The sequence below is a fragment of the Alnus glutinosa genome, chromosome 2 (assembly GCF_958979055.1).
Source record: "Alnus glutinosa chromosome 2, dhAlnGlut1.1, whole genome shotgun sequence".
In the NCBI taxonomy this organism is placed as follows: Eukaryota; Viridiplantae; Streptophyta; class Magnoliopsida; order Fagales; family Betulaceae; genus Alnus; species Alnus glutinosa.
The window spans coordinates 2,622,646-2,642,471 of NC_084887.1; the positions used below are offsets into that span (position 1 = coordinate 2,622,646).

At 37.8% G+C, this 19,826-nt stretch overlaps 1 protein-coding gene across 1 annotated transcript; it reads left to right on the forward strand.

The window, feature by feature from the left end:
* Nucleotides 1-414: 414 nt before the first annotated feature.
* Nucleotides 415-19,396, forward strand: LOC133860674 (lysM domain receptor-like kinase 3). Its single transcript, XM_062296250.1, has 13 exons — nucleotides 415-630; nucleotides 5,323-5,812; nucleotides 7,126-7,159; nucleotides 7,276-7,283; nucleotides 7,412-7,570; nucleotides 8,067-8,263; nucleotides 9,171-9,260; nucleotides 16,998-17,094; nucleotides 17,185-17,336; nucleotides 17,416-17,507; nucleotides 18,091-18,229; nucleotides 18,639-18,737; nucleotides 18,825-19,396. The coding sequence occupies exons 1-13, from the start codon at nucleotides 487-489 to the stop codon at nucleotides 18,987-18,989; spliced, it is 1,866 nt and encodes a 621-aa protein (XP_062152234.1). The 5' UTR covers nucleotides 415-486; the 3' UTR covers nucleotides 18,990-19,396.
* The last annotated feature ends 430 nt before the right edge of the window (nucleotides 19,397-19,826 follow it).

Consider the following 19,826-nt stretch of genomic DNA (forward strand, 5'->3'; position numbering starts at 1 on the left):
GATAAAACTTTTATGTATTTACCGTTATGTATTCTTTAAGCATATAAGAAGAAGCTCATATTTTTTTTTAATAATTTTATTAAAAACCCAATTTCTTCTTTCAAATTGAAACTGCCACGTGTTGGATATATGATGAAAATAAGAAATAAGTGCATTCCTCTCTCAGGCCGGCTCAGACACTTAAAAACGACAACCAGACATTTAAAAACGACAATCAGATACAGACACAGTTCAACTTTGTTTAACCTTAGCCAACGACAAACGTCTCTGCTATCAGAGGCAACTGTCCTCAGCCAACAACAGTCCTCCACGTCATCTCCAGCTTATCTTTTCAAACCACCAAAACTCAGCCAGTCAACGTTCAACATCATCAAGCATATTCAAATGTAATTTCTCTTTGTCTTCCCCGTCCAATCACCATAAAAGATCGACCCAGTCCTTGATTTTGCCCCCATTTCAGAACCCAGTTTCCAATCTCCCAATCCAATGAAACCCATGTTGGGGATTTTGATTTCGGTCTTGGTCTCTGTTTTCTGTTCCATAGCCGAATCCAAATGTAGCAAAGAATGTGATTTAGCTTTAGCTTCATACTACGTGTGGGAGGACTCAAATCTCACCTTCATAGCGAAGGTTCTGCAATCTGACCCTGATACAATCGTAAGCTACAACAAGCAGAAGATACCCAACAAAGACAGCGTTCAGAAGGATATAAGAATCAATGTTCCTTTCCCGTGCAACTGCATCAATGGAGAGTATCTGGGTCACGTGTTTGATTACACGGCTATCGCCGGGGACACGTACGTGACGGTGGCGGAGACGTACTACGCGAATCTGACCACGTCCGAGTCGTTGCAGGCGAATAATAGCTATGACGCCACTAATATAGCCGTGGGTGCGATTTTGAAGGTGCCGGTGACATGTTCGTGTGGGAGCAGCTCTGTTTCGACGGAATACGGGCTGTTTATTACGTACCCGCTTCGGCCGAATGACACTGTGGAATCGGTTGCGGCGGAGACGGGCCTTAATACGACGTTGCTGCAGAGTTACAACCCGGGCGCGGATTTCAGCCAAGGGAGTGGTTTGGTGTATATTCCAGGCAAAGGTGACAAATTTCGTTATGCTTTAATTTTGAGTAACTGATTTACTTTTTTATTTTTTTATTTTTTTTATAACCTATTTGGAAGACCAAAAACTATGGATAAGGGAATTTTTGTTTTGAGAAATGCTATTTAATATATTTTTATATGATTGTTATATAATTGATATTACGTGCATGGCAATGAAAATTAATCTTTGAATAGTAAGTACTTGTAAAAAGAAAAATTAAGAGTTGATTTGCACCATAATCATCTCGATCAGTCATATTATGATCATATAATAATCTACTAAATAATATTTTTCTTTTATTTTTAGACCAAAAACCATGACTTGAATATACGTAGACAAAACAATGAATACTTTTTAGAAAGTGTTATTCACTTTTTTATTATCACGTGACATAAAGGTTGTTAGAATATTTTATGTTATTAACTTTCATTGTAAGTTCATTCCCTACCTTACTTAGCTTAGGATTTTTTGTTCACCGCTTCTAACATGTCTATAAATATAAACTTTTGTAGCACGTCAACTTATACTTCAATATACAAGATGTAGCCCAAATACTTTATTGTTTCTCTTTTCACTTCCGCTCTCTATTCTCTCTTTCGTATCATCCCATCATATATTTTTATATGATATCAAAGCCACTTTTTTTATCCTCCAATAAATTTTTTTGACGTTTTCCTGGCATCTTCTTAAGTGTGTTCTCCAACGATCTAGCTGACATTCACTTGTGCCACACGCCACCGCCATTGTTGTGAGTCTCTTCCCAGCCTCCCTCAAACCAGATTTTGGAAATCTAAAACTAGAATCATGTGTTGCAAGGAACAAATATGTCGATCTATGGAAGGCCTATCACCAACGGTCGTTCAATCACCTTGGTGGTCGCGTTATTCGATAGATCCGCCAAGGTCACACTTGTACGAGCTGCCACGGGCCCTCATGCACGTCCAGAGTGTTCTGCTAACTCTAGCCACGCGTCGTCCCTAAGCATCACGTGCTTCCACGCGTTGATAGTTTCTACTTTCTCCCATGCGGCGATACATGCTTCTGCATGTCATTTTCATGCGCCCACACTCTGACAACTATCCCAACCCGTCCTTGCCAAGCGCGTCCTCTATGTGCGTTCCACGAATCCAATTAATCTGGTCCATCAACTCGACCCATGGCCCATCTTCAACTCGGATTGCCGGGTTAAACCCGGTTCATCTAAAACTAAAAGGCAATGTCAAACGAGCCTGATATTGCTTAATTTACTCTTAACTGAATAATGATGTTTTCTTTTTCTTTTTTTATAAGTAAAATAATGATGTTTTCAACGTTCAAAGAAGATTGCTGAGAAGGTTGTCAAAAATACCCCACATCATACAAGGCAGTTCCATTCTCTTTACGTCTCCACCTCGGGCTTGAATTGGGCGGTTCCATAACCGAATTTTTTTGGTTGGAATTGGATGATTGAGCGTTACGGAGGGGATTAGAATTTTAGTTAATAAGGATTATTGGTTATCAATTAGGACTAAGATTTAGTCTTATTAGATTTATCATTAGTTGACATTTTTTTTTTTTTTATCTTATCTTATCTTATTGTAAATGTCTATTTAAAGATACTAAAAAGTTAATATAATAATCAAAAAATATTATTTCAAAACGTAAGTCCGAAGGAGGGATAGATTTCTTGTAAGCCAAATTTATGTGTTTACTGTCATGAATTTTTAATATATATATATATATATATATATATATATATATATATATATATATATATATATATATATATATATATATATATATACTATCCAATATTTTGCTATGTTATTTTTGAGCATTCTGTTGATTTTAAATTCTGATTCGTATTTCATTGGTGGGCTTAACATGATGAATACATGATTACTTGACTAGGGAATTAAGAAGTTTTGTTAATTTCTTTGGCAGCATGAGATATTACTTGTATCAATTTGATTCTCACTAGTACGTAGTCTGTGGGGTATGAAATTTGAAATCAGTATGTCTGTTATCAATATCTTGGATGCAACTGGGTATATATCATGTTGGATTTAAAAAATAGGGAATGTTTAATTTCTGACTTTTAACGTGCGATTTGAAATCAGTCCCTCACTTTTTAAAAATAAAATTTGACTACTTAAGTTTGTTGCGGATTTGAAATCTGCTCTTCCGTGATTTTTCCAACATCCGTTAGGGTAAGTCACTGTTTATCCACATAGGCATTGATACATCAGGTAAAACGACGACGTTTTAAAAAATTTAAAAACTTCAAATTTTATTTTTTATTTAAAAAAAAAATAAAAAAAATGAGAATTTTTGGAGATGCCTATCCCTTTGGGGAGGGGGTTGGCCTGCGAGCCACCCCTAGATGTGGCCGAAGCCAACTCTCGGGTGACTCGCCGCCTTCCCCATGGGCCAGGAATGGTCATGCGCAAAATGCGAATCTCAATATGAATATTATAAATAACGACATTCTCATCCGCCTGTAAACCCATAAAGCCCAACATTATAAACAGCAAGATACAATGGAATGACCCTTACCGACATCACATTCAAAAGCACCCAAGACTCATTCCACCAGGTTGAAGCACCATTTTCATTTTTCACAACCAATCATATTCCCACTCCAATCCCCACTAGAAAAACAATCATCTAAAACACCCACAAAAGCATATTATTTCAACCCTATCAACACCCAAAGCTACTGGGGTACAAGAATAAGATTGTTGGGATTTGTTTACTTCATTTTTGTTTTATCATTTCTTCATGTCTCAGAGGTGACTCATCAAAATTGTGAAGGCAGCAACCCTCAGCTGCCACTAGGAATGAAGAGTCTTTCTAGGACCTTGGGGACAAGGTTTATTCAAAACAGGGTGAAATTGTTACAGGAATTAGGAGGGGATTAGAATTTGTAATGAAGTATTTTTAGTTATCATTTAGGATGTGATTAGTTTTATTAGATTTATTATTAAGGATAGAAATTTCCTACCAACCGGTTTGTAGGGAATTTTATACAACCTACATATAAGAGTGACATGTGTCCATTGACATGTGAGAAACAAATGTTTTAATAGCATTAATAAAAATACATGTGCTTCTCACACGTTTAAAGGACACATGTCACTCTTATACGTGGATTGTATAAAATTTTCTACAAACCGGTTTATAGAAAATTTATGTCCTATTATTAATCGGGTATTTTCTATTTTATCTTATTATAAGTGTCTATTTAAAAATACTAGAAAGTTAATAAAATAATCAAAAATATATATATATTTTTTCAAATGTGAGTTTGAAAGATGTCCAAATTAATGAATCTAACCCATTTAATTAAATAGATCGGGTTAGGGTTGAGTTATATAGTTTTATACGCATATTTTGACACGACTCGAACCCGATATACAACATAATAACAGACAATTCTTACATGACTCACAAATTCACACACGAATTTAATACAAAATTCGAGGGTTATGGTTTAAGAATTTGACCTATATGGTCTTATATATATATATCTTGATACGATCTGGATCTGACATGCGAACACGAATTACTACTCCTACCTAATCTATCATGTTATGAATAAATTTTCGTAACATTAAGATACTTGTATTTTATGTTATGTTATAAGATTTATGTCCCTTTCGTTCTATTTTGAAATAAAGTGTCTCCATTCCTCCTTCCCTTGCATTGAAAAACTCCAATGTGTCTTGTGAGAGTGCCCACGTTCGTTGTGCAAAGGGATCGCAAGAATCACTCCCCTTTTATTTTACAATAATTTGGCAAATCATTTGGATATTGATGAAAATGAGAAATTAGTGCATGCATTACTCTGCTGGTCGGCTCTGTTTAACCTTAACCATGTCGGCTATCAGAAGCAACAGTCCTCAGCCAACAACAGTCCTCCACGTCATCTCCAGCCAACACGCATATGTGCGTTTTCAAACCCAAAACGAACGTAGTCAACGGTCAGCATCATCGAGCATAGTCAATCTAACTCCTCTGTGTCTTCCCCAATCAACAAATACCCAGTTCTTGATTTTGCTAACAAATCAGAAACCAGTTTCCAATTTCCCAATCCCAATGAAATCCAAGTTGGGCTTTTTGGTATTGTTGTCTGTTTTTTGTTCCATAGCCGAATCCAAATGTAGCAAAGGATGTGGTTTAGCTTTAGCTTCATACTACGTGTGGCAGTTCTCAAATCTCACATTCATAGCTGAGGTTATGCAATCTGACCTTAATATTACACCTGATACGATTGTAAGCTACAACAAGCAGAAGATACCCAACAAAGACAGTGTTGGACAGGATATAAGAATCAATGTTCCATTCCCATGTAATTGCATCAATGATGAGTATCTGGGTTACGTGTTTGATTACACGGTTAGGACCGGGGACACGTACACGACGGTGGCGCAGACGTACTACGCGAATCTGACCACGTACCAGTCGTTGCAGACGAATAATAGCTTTGACCCCAATATGATACCCGATGTGAATACGAGGTTGAAGGTTCCGGTGACATGTTCGTGTGGGAGCAGCTCGGTTTCGAGGGAATACGGGCTGTTTATTACTTATCCGCTTCGGCCGAATGAGACTGTCGAAAAGGTTGCGGCGGAGACGGGCTTTAATTCTACGACGTTGCTGCAGAGTTACAACCCGGGTGTGGATTTCAGCCAAGGGAGTGGTTTGGTGTATATTCCAGGCAAAGGTGACAAATTTCGTTATGCTTTGAGTTCACGAAATTTTATGCAGATATGTGAGTTGGGGTTTTGTTAATTTAATTTATTGAATTCACAGATGTGTTAGAATAGCAAACAGTAGATGAGAATTTGATTTCTTGCAGGATTAAGTAAAGACTTATGTAGGACTAATGATTCATGGATCTTTAGGGTTGGAAGGTATTATTATGCCTACAAACTTGCATACAAGAATTTTTTACCTTAAAATTTAAGGGTAAATTATAGTTTATCTGTGGTTCAGACTACTTATAATTTATCTTCCTGATTTTGAAAATTTACACTAACCTCATAATTTGGATAAAATTAACATATTTTGGTGAACCGATCGAGTATTGCCACATTATCATTTATGCAACACTCTAGATGCACATTATCTTTTTTCAATTTTTGTAAAGTAAGAAAGGCAAGTGTAGTTAGGCTTAACCACAAGAGGTAAATTGTAATTGAGCTTAAAAAGTAAATATCCAATTTGTTGAATCCATTATAAACTCAACTTAGATAGTGTTACTAAGGGCTGCTGGATGAGCCTAGATACTCAATTTGGGTAATTGGGAATGAACATGTTCCTTTGTTATCTATAGATAAAAGGATAAGTGCAAAGTCTAGTTAAGCGATTGGAGATTGCATGCTATTACTTTAGACTTTGGCAATGGAGCAATGGGTATTTTGGGAACTGGGTTGAGCCACTGAAGTGATAACTAAATCAATGGGCCTCCCTGAAGTGGGATAGATTATTAATACTATGGTATAAAACTCAAAATTTCTTCCAATGGAAGCACAAGAGTGAAAGTGGAACACATTGAATCTTAAGTTGCAAGGCCTGTAAAATATAACACAACGCTACAAGTTATGTCTTCTCCAAGACTCCAAGCGCAATAGGTACATGAATTTCTAAAATGTCAGAAGCACATCTAGCCTAAACAGTATCTGTCAAACCAACATGAAACCTCGTTTGCCAACTCCTCATCCCCCCCTTCGCCATTATTCTACCGTCACTTTCACTTTGGTGATACTGGTAGTGATTCCTTTTCTCCTTTTTTTTTTTTTCATGATGCACATGTGTCCAATTCCAAATGCTATGAAAAACATTGAGCAGTTTCCTTTCTCTATTGCTCCAAGTGGGCCACACAAGTTATGCAATAGCATGCTTACCAGAAAGAAAAAGGCAATATTACCAATGAATTTCAGGCATCAGGAGTATTCCTTTTTTTTTCGTTGAAATGTAGTTTCTGGGGGTATGAGTTTCCATTAACTTGAATTTTTTTTTTCTTTTTATTTGCAGATCAAAATGATACTTATCCACCTCTGGCATCAAGGTAGCTTCTATAAATTTAGTCTTCATATTAAATGAAGTTACATCTGTTTCTTCTTAAAACCTATTGTACGTTTTCTCATATTTACAAGCTTTGTTTTGTTTTTCTCCATTTTGCAGCAAAAGCGGTTTGGCCTTCTCCTACAGTTGGTTTTACAATGATTATGTTTACTTTGATATTCAGAGACAATTATGTGATGATAAAGTGGAAAGTTGATGCTACTTTTGAGCTTAATATTTGCTTAACTACAAGCAGGATTAGCGGGCGGAGTTATTGCTGGCATAGCTATAGGAGGAGTAGCTGGTGTGCTGTTCATTGCAGCTTGTATATATCTTGGATATTACCGAAAGGAGAAGGTGGAGGCACAGTCGCTCTTAGCGCTATCTGAGGATCTATCTGCTCAGAATGAGCATGGTATATATACTTTGTTCTGAACCCATTATAGATATTTGTCAGTGAATGAGTGCTTCATGGATCTACTGGTCTCAAAAAGTATCTTTAATGGATCTACTGGTCTCAAAAAGTATCTTTAAACTTGATTCACCTCTTAATGTAAACGCTAGAAACCTCATTTAAATGAGATGACAATTTTATTTGATCATCATAAGTCACATTCCTAAGAGATGCGCCGCCGCCTCCCCCACAATAATGTGATTGTTGATTTTGTTTGGAGAGTTTGCTACTTGAAATTCTCACTAGTGTCAGTACTCTGATCTATCCTTGTTTTCTGCAACATAGTCTGCAAATTGACCTTGGAAATCCCATTTAAGCAGCTCCACTGATTGCTTTGAACTGTTTATAAAGAATCATTGTGACTGATAGAACGAATGAAATTGTATGGATGTTTGCCTCTTTTTTTTCTAATGGGAGATTAGACATGATTTCACTTATGGGTTTTTCCTCTATTTAGGGCTTGGAAGTAGCTTCGAGAAAGAAGTAACTGGTGCTGGTGGTGGTCCAGCTCCAGGTCTTACAGGCATAACTGTGGACAAATCAGTAGAGTTCTCATATGAAGAACTTGCTACAGCTACTGATAACTTCAGTATGGCTAATAAGATTGGTCAAGGTGGTTTTGGGGCTGTTTATTATGCAGAGCTGAGAGGCGAGGTATGTAGCCATATGTATTTTTATTCATCATAGGTGGCTTGCAAATGAATCAGTGCATGGCAGATTTGCACATTAAATATGTAGTTGGCTCTGCAACTTTCTGATTTTCTTGGTCAAGAATGTTTTTCTTTTTTTAAGTGATATGCTACTCCCTCTACATGGCTGATTTTGTTATGCCTGGATAATATAATAAGTGTTGTAGTCATGCAGGTTTATATATGGTAGTCCCTCTTCATTGAATATTTGCAGTCTTTCACCCCATTTGATGAGAAACCTTCTAGGAACCGATTTCAAATAGGAAAATTATGGTGATCCTTTTAGATTGGAGATGGTTAGAACTTTGATTTTTAATAAATTAAGATGTTATTGAGAACAAACTTATTTTAGCATATATAAAGGTTCAAAGGTGAGACTTGCGAATTGCATAGCTGAATAGGTAACATGACTTCATGCCACTTATGTTTTCTTGGCTGAATGTGTTTATCTATGATTCCTTTATTGGTAATTTAAGCTACTCTAAATTGGGGAATGATGAGGAGGTTGGTCAAAAAGGGACTTCCTAAGTATGGTAGTCAAGCTGGACAGCAATGGTAAATATTGAATTTCTAAAGTCAGCTTCAATTGGTTCTATGGGGCTTGTTGAATAGGGTTCAGCACCCAATCTGGTTGATTAGAAGTGTATGAGAAATTAATCAACTTAGTGACAATATTTATGCTTTGCTCATGTTAAAGATGAAATGCACATTCATGAACATCTTGTATGTCTACTTTACATGTTGCATCTGTTAATACTTTATATGGATGGCTAAGCAAGCATACCAGCTTTTGGCCATACCATCTTGTTTTAATGTTTATATCAGTTTTCACTTTCATAACAGCCCCCCTCCCTCATCACTCTTGTCTGTAGAAAGCTGCAATCAAGAAGATGGATATGCAAGCATCCAAAGAATTTCTTGCTGAATTAAAGGTTTTAACACGTGTTCATCACTTGAACCTGGTAATATACTTGCTCTCCCAACAATAATATGATTACTGTTTAGTACTTAATCACTTGACCAAAGCCTATGGTGTATGCTTATCTGTGCAGAGATATCCATATTGCACTAGCCGGCCCCTTTACATCATTATTTTGTCTGTACACACACACACACACACACAGGCGAGCTCACTCTATATATCCCTCAAGGGTCGGCTATGCCATTTATCCCATCATGAATGCCATCAACTCCTAAATATCAACCAAAAAATAACAATAACAAGAGAATAATTGACTCCATTATACTTGTGGCATCACAGCTTGGGTTGCAAGTAGGACCTTATTGTGAGGTATCAGAGGTTTATATGCACTTTAAAAAGTACCCTTTTGTCAATTGGACTGAATACCTCTCTTTGTGAGGGTTCTCATATTTATAGAAGAGAAAGCCGTAATTACAATGCTGAATATCAGCAATTACAGAAAGTAATAAACCTAATAAGGCAACTATATCAACCTAACAAGGCAACTATAATCAACCTAATAAAGCAACCTAATCAACCTAATAAGGCAACTATAATTACAAAATAATTACAGAATAAACGGCAAAATATTATTGACTAACATCCCCCTTCAAATTGATGCTGGTCGATCAAGAAGCATCAATTTGCCCATAAGAAACTGATGGCGCTGTCGTATCATAGCCTTGGTGAAGACGTCAGCAATCTGAAGATCAGTAGAAACATGAGGAAGAGAAATAACACGATTGTCCATGGCTTCCCGAATAGAATGACAGTCCACTTCAATATGCTTAGTTCGCTCATGGTAAACAGGATTAGCAGCAATCTGAATGGCACTAGTATTATCATCTTGAAGAGGAGTAGTATCAGATTGAGAAAAACCAAGCTCAGCGAGAAGCCCATGAAGCCAAAGAATCTCAGAACAAGCAGCAAACATGGCCTGATATTCGGATTCAATAGAGGATTTAGAAACACGAGCTTGTTTCTTACTTTTCCAAGAGATCAAAGAATTACCGAGAAACATGCACCGACCTATGACAGACCACCGAGTATCAAGACATCCGGCCCAATCTGCATCACTATAAGCAACAAGGCTAAGCGGAGAGCCAGCCAAAAAGAATAACCCATGACCAGGTGACCCTCTAAGATATCGAATAATACGGCGAACAACGGCTAAATGAAGATGGCGTGGAGTTTGCATAAACTGGCTAACCTGTTGGACAACGAAGGAAATATCAGGCCGAGTAATAATCAAATAGTTCAAGCTCCCTACTAACTGTCGGTATATAGTGGGATCAGCAAGAAGATCACCCTCCTCCCGTCGATGTTTCAAATTGACCTCCATAGGAGTATCCACTGGTGATGAATCCTAAAGAACTACTAGCCCAATCAAATCTTGGGTATATTTCCGTTGATTCAAGAATATACCTGAAGAATCCGTGTGCACTTCCAAACCCAAAAAATACGTAAGAGGACCAAGATTTTTCATATGAAAAGAAGCCTGAAGATTCTGCTTGAGGTTGCCAATCAAAATGGAGTCAGTGCCAATAATAACAATATCATCCACATATACAAGTAAGAAAACAAGACCAGCTGGAGTCTTGCATTGAAACAAAGAAGAATCATATTGGCTTTGAACAAAAGATAGGCGAAGCAAAGTAGACCTGAATTTTTCAAACCACGCCCGAAGAGCCTGCTTTAAGCCATAGAGAGAGACCGCTTTAACTTACACACAGCGGAAGATAGAGAAGAAAATAAACCCGGAGGAGGAGTTATCTTTAAGATCTTGGTAGCGATCCAACCGATGATTTAAAAATAGGAATTTGGTTTTACACTTAATCGGTTTTCACAACTACGTGGATTTTAATATTTTTAACCACTCGCAATAGTACGAGACTTTGTAGTATAGTACTAAGGAGGGTATCGTACCACAAGGATTGGAAGGTTGTTTAATTTATGAAGTACCTAAAACGTTACCTAATTTAATTATGAAAAAGATGATTTGTTTTGTTCTAACACTAATTTAAACAAGTAAAAATGAAAAGTCTAAAAATAAAGAAAGTGTAGGGCATTGATTTCACTCAATCCTTAAGCACATGGTATATTGTATTCCTCTCGGATTTCTTTCACAAATGCAATACGAGCGCGTAATGATTGTCAATCACACGACGACCTCAATATGAAATTACTTTAGTTAATGACAATGATAAACCATCTATTCATACACAAGTCATTCAACACAAGTCTAGGGTTGAATGATTCATGCTTCCTAGTATGGATTATAAGGTCTATTAATAAGCATACACATTCATGGAAAAAGCATAAACCATCTTAGTTCAACACATAATCTCCACCTACACTTACACTAGAATGGAAAAACAATTAAGCAATAATTAAACTAAAAAGAGTGTGGAGAGATATGTGTTCCCTAGCATGAGTTTATCAAATTCACATAAATTATGTCATAAGCACCATTACACAACCATTCTTAGGTTATGTAATCATCACACTTATATAGAAATCCAAGAACAACACAATCTACCCCATGGCCTTTAGAGAGAGTTTATCAACACCCTACAACTAAATTAGCCACTCATGGAGTTATGGAATTCTCTTATAGAAGAAGAAGAACCCATTACTCTAGAGGATATAAAAACTACAACCCACACTAATAAGATGTAAAATCTACTAACTTTGATTATTGAATCTACTTTAACAACTAAAAAGATACTCAAGAACAAGCTTTAAAGAAAAGAAATTCTAAGTAGAACATTAAAGAACAAGCTATGGGCTCTGGAATCTAAGAATTCCAGAATTGTTTTCAACATAAAATAACACAAAAACAAAAGGAAGAAGAAGAAAGAAGTGCTGGAAATATAAAGAAAATAGTAAGAACACTTGAATGAATTAAACTCCAACTTCACTTTACTATAAAAACGAATTTAGACTAAGCTACAGCACAAACATACCTTGAAAATAGCTCTCTGGAAAATATGAAGAAAAGAGTGCATCACTTGGATGCACAAAAACTAAAAATACAATTTATCAACTAAAACTAGCTATCTCTTTAACCCATACGTCCATCCTCTATTTATAGAGGATTTGGTACAACAAACTTAGCTCTAACACTCACTCTCAACCGTACAAAATAATGGTGACAACTTCTGTTTAGAACCGCACAACTTGAGGATGATTTTGAGCCACACAAAAAGCTGCCGACATCAGAAGATCTTTCTGAAATATCCGAAGTCGATCGATCGAATTGTTTTGCCTTGTAGATTTCGATCGATCGACATTTCGATCGATCGATTGTTTTACTCAATGTAATTTCGATCGATCGAATATACTTGATCGATTTTCTTCTTCTAGGCAGGAACCCTTGATCTTCATATATCTTCATTAGGCTTAATTTGTTGATTTTTTCTTGTTTTTCAATTAAGACCTAAAAAAAGAGATGAAACACTAAAACATACTAACACGTTATTTAACAACACAAACTAGGGTTTAACATATGTAAATTAAGGGGCATTGAATGTAAACATTCAACGCTTATCAGATCTCCATGAAGAAAAGCATTTTTTACGTCCATTTGGTGAAGAGGCCAGCCTTGGGAGGCGGCAATAGAAATAATCATACGCACTGTAGTCATCTTTGCTAACAGAGCAAATGTCTCCTCATAGTCCACTCCATATTCTTGCATGTTTCCAAGTGCAACTAAACGTGCCTTATACCTGTCCAGAGTCCCATCAGAGCGAAGCTTAACCGAGAAAACCCATTTACAACCAATGTTTTTAACAGTAGCGGGACAAGGAACCACATCCCATGTATGATTGTCCTGGAGAGCCTAAAGTTCTTCATCCATTGCTTTTCGCCAACACTTATATTTAACAGCCTCTGAAAAGCATGTAGGAATGGAAATAGACGACAAAGTAGTATTAAAAAAAGTGTCATAATCACCATACCGCGCAAGAGGATGGGATACCCGGGTAGATCGTCGAGGACCAGGCTCAGGAGGCATGGAAGAATTTATTGGATCTGTCTCGGATGTCAGTTCAATCTCAAGAGAAGTTGTCAGAGCAGTCTCAGATGAAGGGTCAGTCTCGGGAAGGGGCAAAGTTGGGCGACGGCGAGTATACACAAGTTCGGGTTTGAACCGGTTAGGAAGAGGTGACAATTCATCAAAATGAGAAAAGAAACTAATCTCAGGCAAAGACTCACCATGTGTATAAAAGAAATATTGATTCTCAAAGAAAACAACATTACGAGATAGACGAAATTTGTTAGCACAAGAATCATAGCAAACATAACCTTTGTGAGAAATACTATAACCCATAAAGGCACATTTAACAGACTGAGCAGAGAGTTTGTGACGTTCATGAGGAGGTAAATGAACAAAGCAAACACTTCCAAAAGTATGCAGATTAAGATAGCTAGGATGCTGATGGTACAAACGATAGTATGGAGAATCAAAATTCAAGACCTGAGAGGGCAGTCTATTAATTAAGTAAACTGCAGTAGATAATGCCTCGACCCAGAATTTAGAAGGAACAGACGATTCAAGCAATAAAGTGCGCACAACATCTAAGAGGTGTCGGTTCTTTCGTTCCGCCACCCCATTTTGCTGAAGAGTATAAGGACAAGAACGTTGAAACACAATTCCTTTGCGATGTAAGAAATCATGAAACTCGTAGGACATGTATTCTCCACCAAAATCAGACATCAACATCTTAATACATGTAGAAAATTGATTTTCAATATATGCAACAAAGTTCTGAAAACCAGATAGAACCTCAGATCTTGCCCGAAGAAAATAGAACCAAGTATATCGACTGAAATCATCGATGAACGTCACAAAATATTTATATCGAGCATGAGAAACGACAGAAGACATACCCCACACATCAGTATGCACAATCTCAAAGCATTTAGCAGCACGACTATCATGAGAAGGAAACGAAAGAGTCTTACTCTTACCAAGTTTGCAAACAGAACAATCAAATGACAAGTGTTTAGAAACATTTTCTTTATTGTGTAACAAACCAGAATTTAACATACGAGTCAAAATAATAGAGTTTGGATGGCCCAAACGTTTATGCCATACTTCACTCAAATTATTAACTGTTACACAAGCCAAAGATAAACTACGAGGAATAGAAAATTGCAGAGGAAAGAGTCTGCCAACTTTAAGCCCCTTTGCGAGTATCGTTCCCTGACACCTGATCCTGCACAAGACAACCATCACGAGAAAAATGGACATCATAGTTTTCTTCAACCAACTGACCAACTGAAAGAAGATTATTAGACAATCTAGGAGAAACATAAATATCTTTGAATGACGGATTGATATCACCTAGTTCATTAATAGCTAAATGACTCCTATTAGCTACTTGTATTTGAGATGAACCATGATATGGACGAACATTGCACAACGCATCTGAGGATTTAGTCATATGATTGGATGCAGCAAAATCAATAAGCCAGGAGTTATGTGAAGTATTACCTTGAAGTCCTAAGGCTGAAAAAGCTGACATAATTATCTACTGGACCATCTCAGGGGTAAGACTAGAGGATCCGGCTACTGAAGAAGTTGAGGACATCCCTGGAGCAGAACAAGGTGTCACTGTATCCTGATTAGCAATAGCATGGCGAGGTGGAGGCCGAGTGGGACAGTCTTTGATAAAGTGGCCTCGTTTCTTACAGTAGTTGCAAACTTTCTTTGCACAGTTGACAGCAAAGTGACCATACTCCTTGCAGCCGAAACACTGGATCTTGCATGTATCCTTACCCTTCCCTTTCTCGTAAGCTGCATAGGCAACTGGATTCGGGTTCGCCTCTAGCTGCATTGCAGCCTGTGACAGAAGACGCTGCTCCTCATGAAGTAATTCTCCAAAGCAAACATCCAAAGATGGTGAAGGATCCCAATTCATTAAATTTGAGCGAGTAATCTCAAATTCAGGACTCAGTTTCATCAGAAATTGATCTCTCTTGCTCTGCTCGTGAACAACCTGAATAGCTGGGATAGATGCAGCAGGTACCTTTGCATAAACCATATCAGAAAATTCTCCCCATAAATTCTGAAAACCCGAGAAATACTCCTGAATGAAGAGATTGCCTTGAGTGAAACTAGCAATCTCATATTCCAACTGAAATTGACGTGCGGTATTATCCTGGTGATAAACCTTCAGCAAGTACTCCCACATAGTCTTCGCAGTCTCATATGCCCTTAAATTGAGCACAATAAGAGGATCAACAGATCCTAAAATTCAGGACATTACACATGCATCATTGACCTTCCACTTGGTCAACTCCTTAGGCTCAGGATCACTTCCATCAATTTGGCCCCACAATTCTTTCCCCATAACAAATAAGCGAAATTGGAATTCCCAAACAGAGTAATTTTTGCTTGTAAAACGCACCCCAAAAGAATCACTAGAAGACATGATTAAACCAAATAAAATTAAATCAGAAAATACAAGACCTGATTCACCCGAACCTCTGAACCACCCGAACCTCCAAGAATTTCCTGAAAATCCGGTGACACAACTCACTCGTGAAACGCACCAATGTTTCACAAATTCCCACTTGTAGTCCCACACGTGCAAGACTCCAAGATTAGAATCGTGACCAATTGAACGTCCGCACCCGAGAACCACCCAACAGAGCACACGAACGTGTTGACCTGAACAGCACAAGACCGAAACTACCAACTCTCCCTTTGAAGATGCCGACCACCAAGATTATCCACCCAGGATAATCAGAAACGGCCGACGCCGTTTAGAACCCACCAGAAAACTGCCGACGCTCCCCTTGAAGAAGCCAACCACCAGGATTATCCACCCAGAATAATCAGAAATGGCCGACGCTGTTTAGAACCCACCAGAAGTGTCAACCCTGCCCATGAAGATGCCGACCACCAAGGGAATCCACACAGGATTACCAGAAACGACTAACGCCGGTGAGAACCCACCAAAAAAAAGAACCCTAATTTAGGTAATTAGGCTCTGATACAAGTGTTAGGTAGTCTTGGGCCTCTTTCAACTCCAAAAGCTAGCTCATGAGGTGAGGCTTACTTATAAATTGACCACCAACCCCTTCCACAACCGATGTGGGATAACCCCAACAATCTCCCCCTCACACATCGGGCCTTGGGTCGGAGCAGAGAACCAGTTTCTCCAGCGGATTGTTGGGCCTGAAACTTGTTGGTAAACCTAGGCTCTGATACCATGTCAATTGGACTGAATACCTCTCTTTGTGAGGGTTCTCATATTTATGGAAGAGAAAGCCGTAATTACAATGTTGAATATCAGCAATTATAGAAAGTAATAAACCTAATAAGGCAACTATATCAGCCTAACAAGGCAACTATAATCAACCTAATAAAGCAACCTAATCAACCTTATAAGACAACTATAATTACAAAATAATTACAGAATAAACGGCAAAATTTTATTGACCAACACCTTTATGTTATTTTCGGAAAATTTGGTCTGGCACAAGAATCAAAATGATAGCAGGCACAAGGGCAAGTTGTTTATGTGCAGTTGTGGTTTTTTGAGGTCATACAATATCCAAAAAAACAGTAATAATGTTCTACTGGGAGGTTTTTTTATGAGTCAGCTGTGTATTTAATACAAGTAATAAAGTAAATGTGCTTTTCTATGTAGCATAGACAGGCCTTTAAGATGTGTGATAATTTTCTATCTTCGGTACCCTACATATCACTCACTAACAATCACTTCAGGTGCGCTTGATTGGATACTGCGTTGAGGATTCTCTTTTCCTAGTCTATGAATTTATTGAGAATGGCAACTTAAGCCAGCATTTGCGTGGCTCATCAGGTGAGATTATGTTTGCATGTTGAGGATCTTTGTAACTGATGTCACATTCGGATCAATGGCCATATCATAATTATGTTTACATGTTTCCAGGGAGGGACCCACTGCCATGGTCTGCTAGGGTGCAAATTGCCCTTGATTCCGCCAGAGGTCTTGAATATATCCATGAGCATACTGTTCCTGTTTATATCCATCGTGATATTAAATCAGCAAATATATTGATAGACAAGAACTTCCGTGGAAAGGTTGCATTAGGACTGCTGTTGTTGTTATGGATCTTCAAAAGTCTGTTCACATTGTTGTACTAAAATACTTGCATTGCAGGTTGCAGATTTTGGATTAACTAAACTGACTGAAGTTGGAAGTACATCACTCCCCACACGTCTTGTGGGAACATTTGGATACATGCCACCTGAGTAAGTTGAATTTTATTTGTAAAATCATTAAGGGAGCAGTGAATTCAGCTATGAGAGATGGATTTGAGGTGTTTAGGAGGACACAAGTTGCTAAAAGGATCATATATAACCTCAATGAGTAGCTACCCAGATGTTATTAGCAGTTGTGACCCAGTCTAGAAATTAACGATCTAGGGATTTAGAGATTGTGTGTAATTGATAAGTGATGTCCAACGTTATTAGATATATATGTATCTGTGAGATTGTTTGGGCCAGCTCATTTGTTGAATTTCACTAGTGCTTTATGGCACCTGGAAGCTACCATCAGAAAATTGAGAGGTCCTTCTTTTGGGAGGACCTATGAATAGGGTTTTAGGTTCCGGGATTTGCATTTTTTTCTTTTTCTGGGAATTTTGTATGCTGGAGTACTTGTGATGTTTTCTCCTTCCAGCTGCTGATGTTCTCCTTGGGAGTGGGTTTCACACAGATGAGTTTGCTACTCAGTATTCATCACCCATGGACTCCTTCCTAACTGGGAGGAAAAAACTTTAGTTATGTTTTTGTCTGTATAAAAATTGGATTAAATTTTACCTTTTGTGTGCAGATATGCGAAATATGGAGATGTTTCTACCAAAGTAGATGTATTTGCTTTCGGAGTTGTCCTTTTTGAACTTATTTCTGCCAAGGAGGCTGTGGTCAGGGCTAATGATTCTCCTTCCGAATCTAAGGGCCTCATTGGTTTAGTAAGTTTCTTGCCATCCCTTTAATTACCGTCACGCCCCGCCCCGCCCCCCCGCCCCAGAAAATAAAATCCTTTTTCTGTTCTGTTCTGAGCCAATCAACTTGATATGAAACTTATTAGGCTTCCTTGTTGGAGTAGTAGTGGTTTTAGGATTGAAAATCCTAATGCCTTTTTGGTAGGATTTTGTATCCTCTCAAGATTATGAGTCCTAGCTAGTAAAGAAGAAACGTCGTTATTGCTGCCTGTGAACGTAGGCAATCTTACCAAACCACGTTAAATTCTTGTGTCATGATATTTTTCTTGTGCGTGTGCTGCGAATTCCAACATTCCTCCCATCTGCTACCACTTATAGATTGTTTCTCGGAAAGTAACCTTGAACATATATTTACTACATTTTCTGTGTTTCACAGTTTGAGGATGTTCTTAATCAGCCTGAGCCTAAAGAACACCTACGCAAACTAGTTGACCCTCATCTTGGGGATGACTACCCATTTGACTCTGTCTGGAAGGTGAAACAACTTAATACAAAAACCTATTATTACATGTTTTATGATTTCAATTCCAATAAATTAAGCTATGGAGGTGTTTCGTTGCAGGTCACCATGCTTGCCAATGCGTGCACACACGAAAATCCGCAAATACGTCCGAGTATGAGATCTATAGTGGTTGCCCTGATGACACTTTCATCCACAACAGAGGATTGGGATGTCGGCTCCTTCTACAATAATCAAGCTATGGTCAATCTAATGTCGGGAAGGTAGAACCTGGACAGTGCAATCTTACATTATGGAAAGGTTTTTGGGGCGAGTATGACCAACATGAAGCCATTCCAGACATGTAGATTGTAAATGCTTATAGTTGAGACTGTTGGGAGGGTTTGTAAATTGTATTTATTGGTTGATTAATGTAATAAAAACGTATTGATCATGCTAGATTATCTTGATTTGTCACATAAAATTGAAGTGTAGGTCTAAGGTTTATCCAACAGGGGTAGATACACGAAGTGGTCCTCTTTTAGAGGGGCTCCTCGTCATAAAGCAGAAGCCTGTAATTTCTGCATTAAAATTTTAAACTGAGGCTACGAAAGTCTTGTGATAGCTGCTATGCATATTTGCCAAATTATGGAGGTTCCCATGGAAGTAATGTCAAAATTATTTATTTTTTATTATTTTTTCCCCCTTTTTGCATTGAGTTTGGCTTGTCTCCGGTGAAAAAATCACCTGAGATCTCTTGGGCAAAATAAACGGTAAAGATTGCAAGATTGCAAAAAAAATTCTAATTATTTTTTCATTGGAAGCAATCTCTATTGTTTATTTCTGTACATGAGGATATTCAGTGATTTTCACATAAGGCAAGCCAAACTCGCATTGAACTATGGAAGAATAATCACAGGCCAAGGGGCACTATTTCTTCGTTACACCTGGAAACTATGAAAGGAATTAGGGCAGTTTATTCAAAGTACGGATTAACATCCTCTCAAATTATTTGCTTGAATTTGAGGGAATTCGGACAAGTGATTATGAGATCCACTTATAAAACTCACCTGACCAAATAAAAATTGGGTTGTCCAATCACTTATCCGGTCAGATGTAAATGAT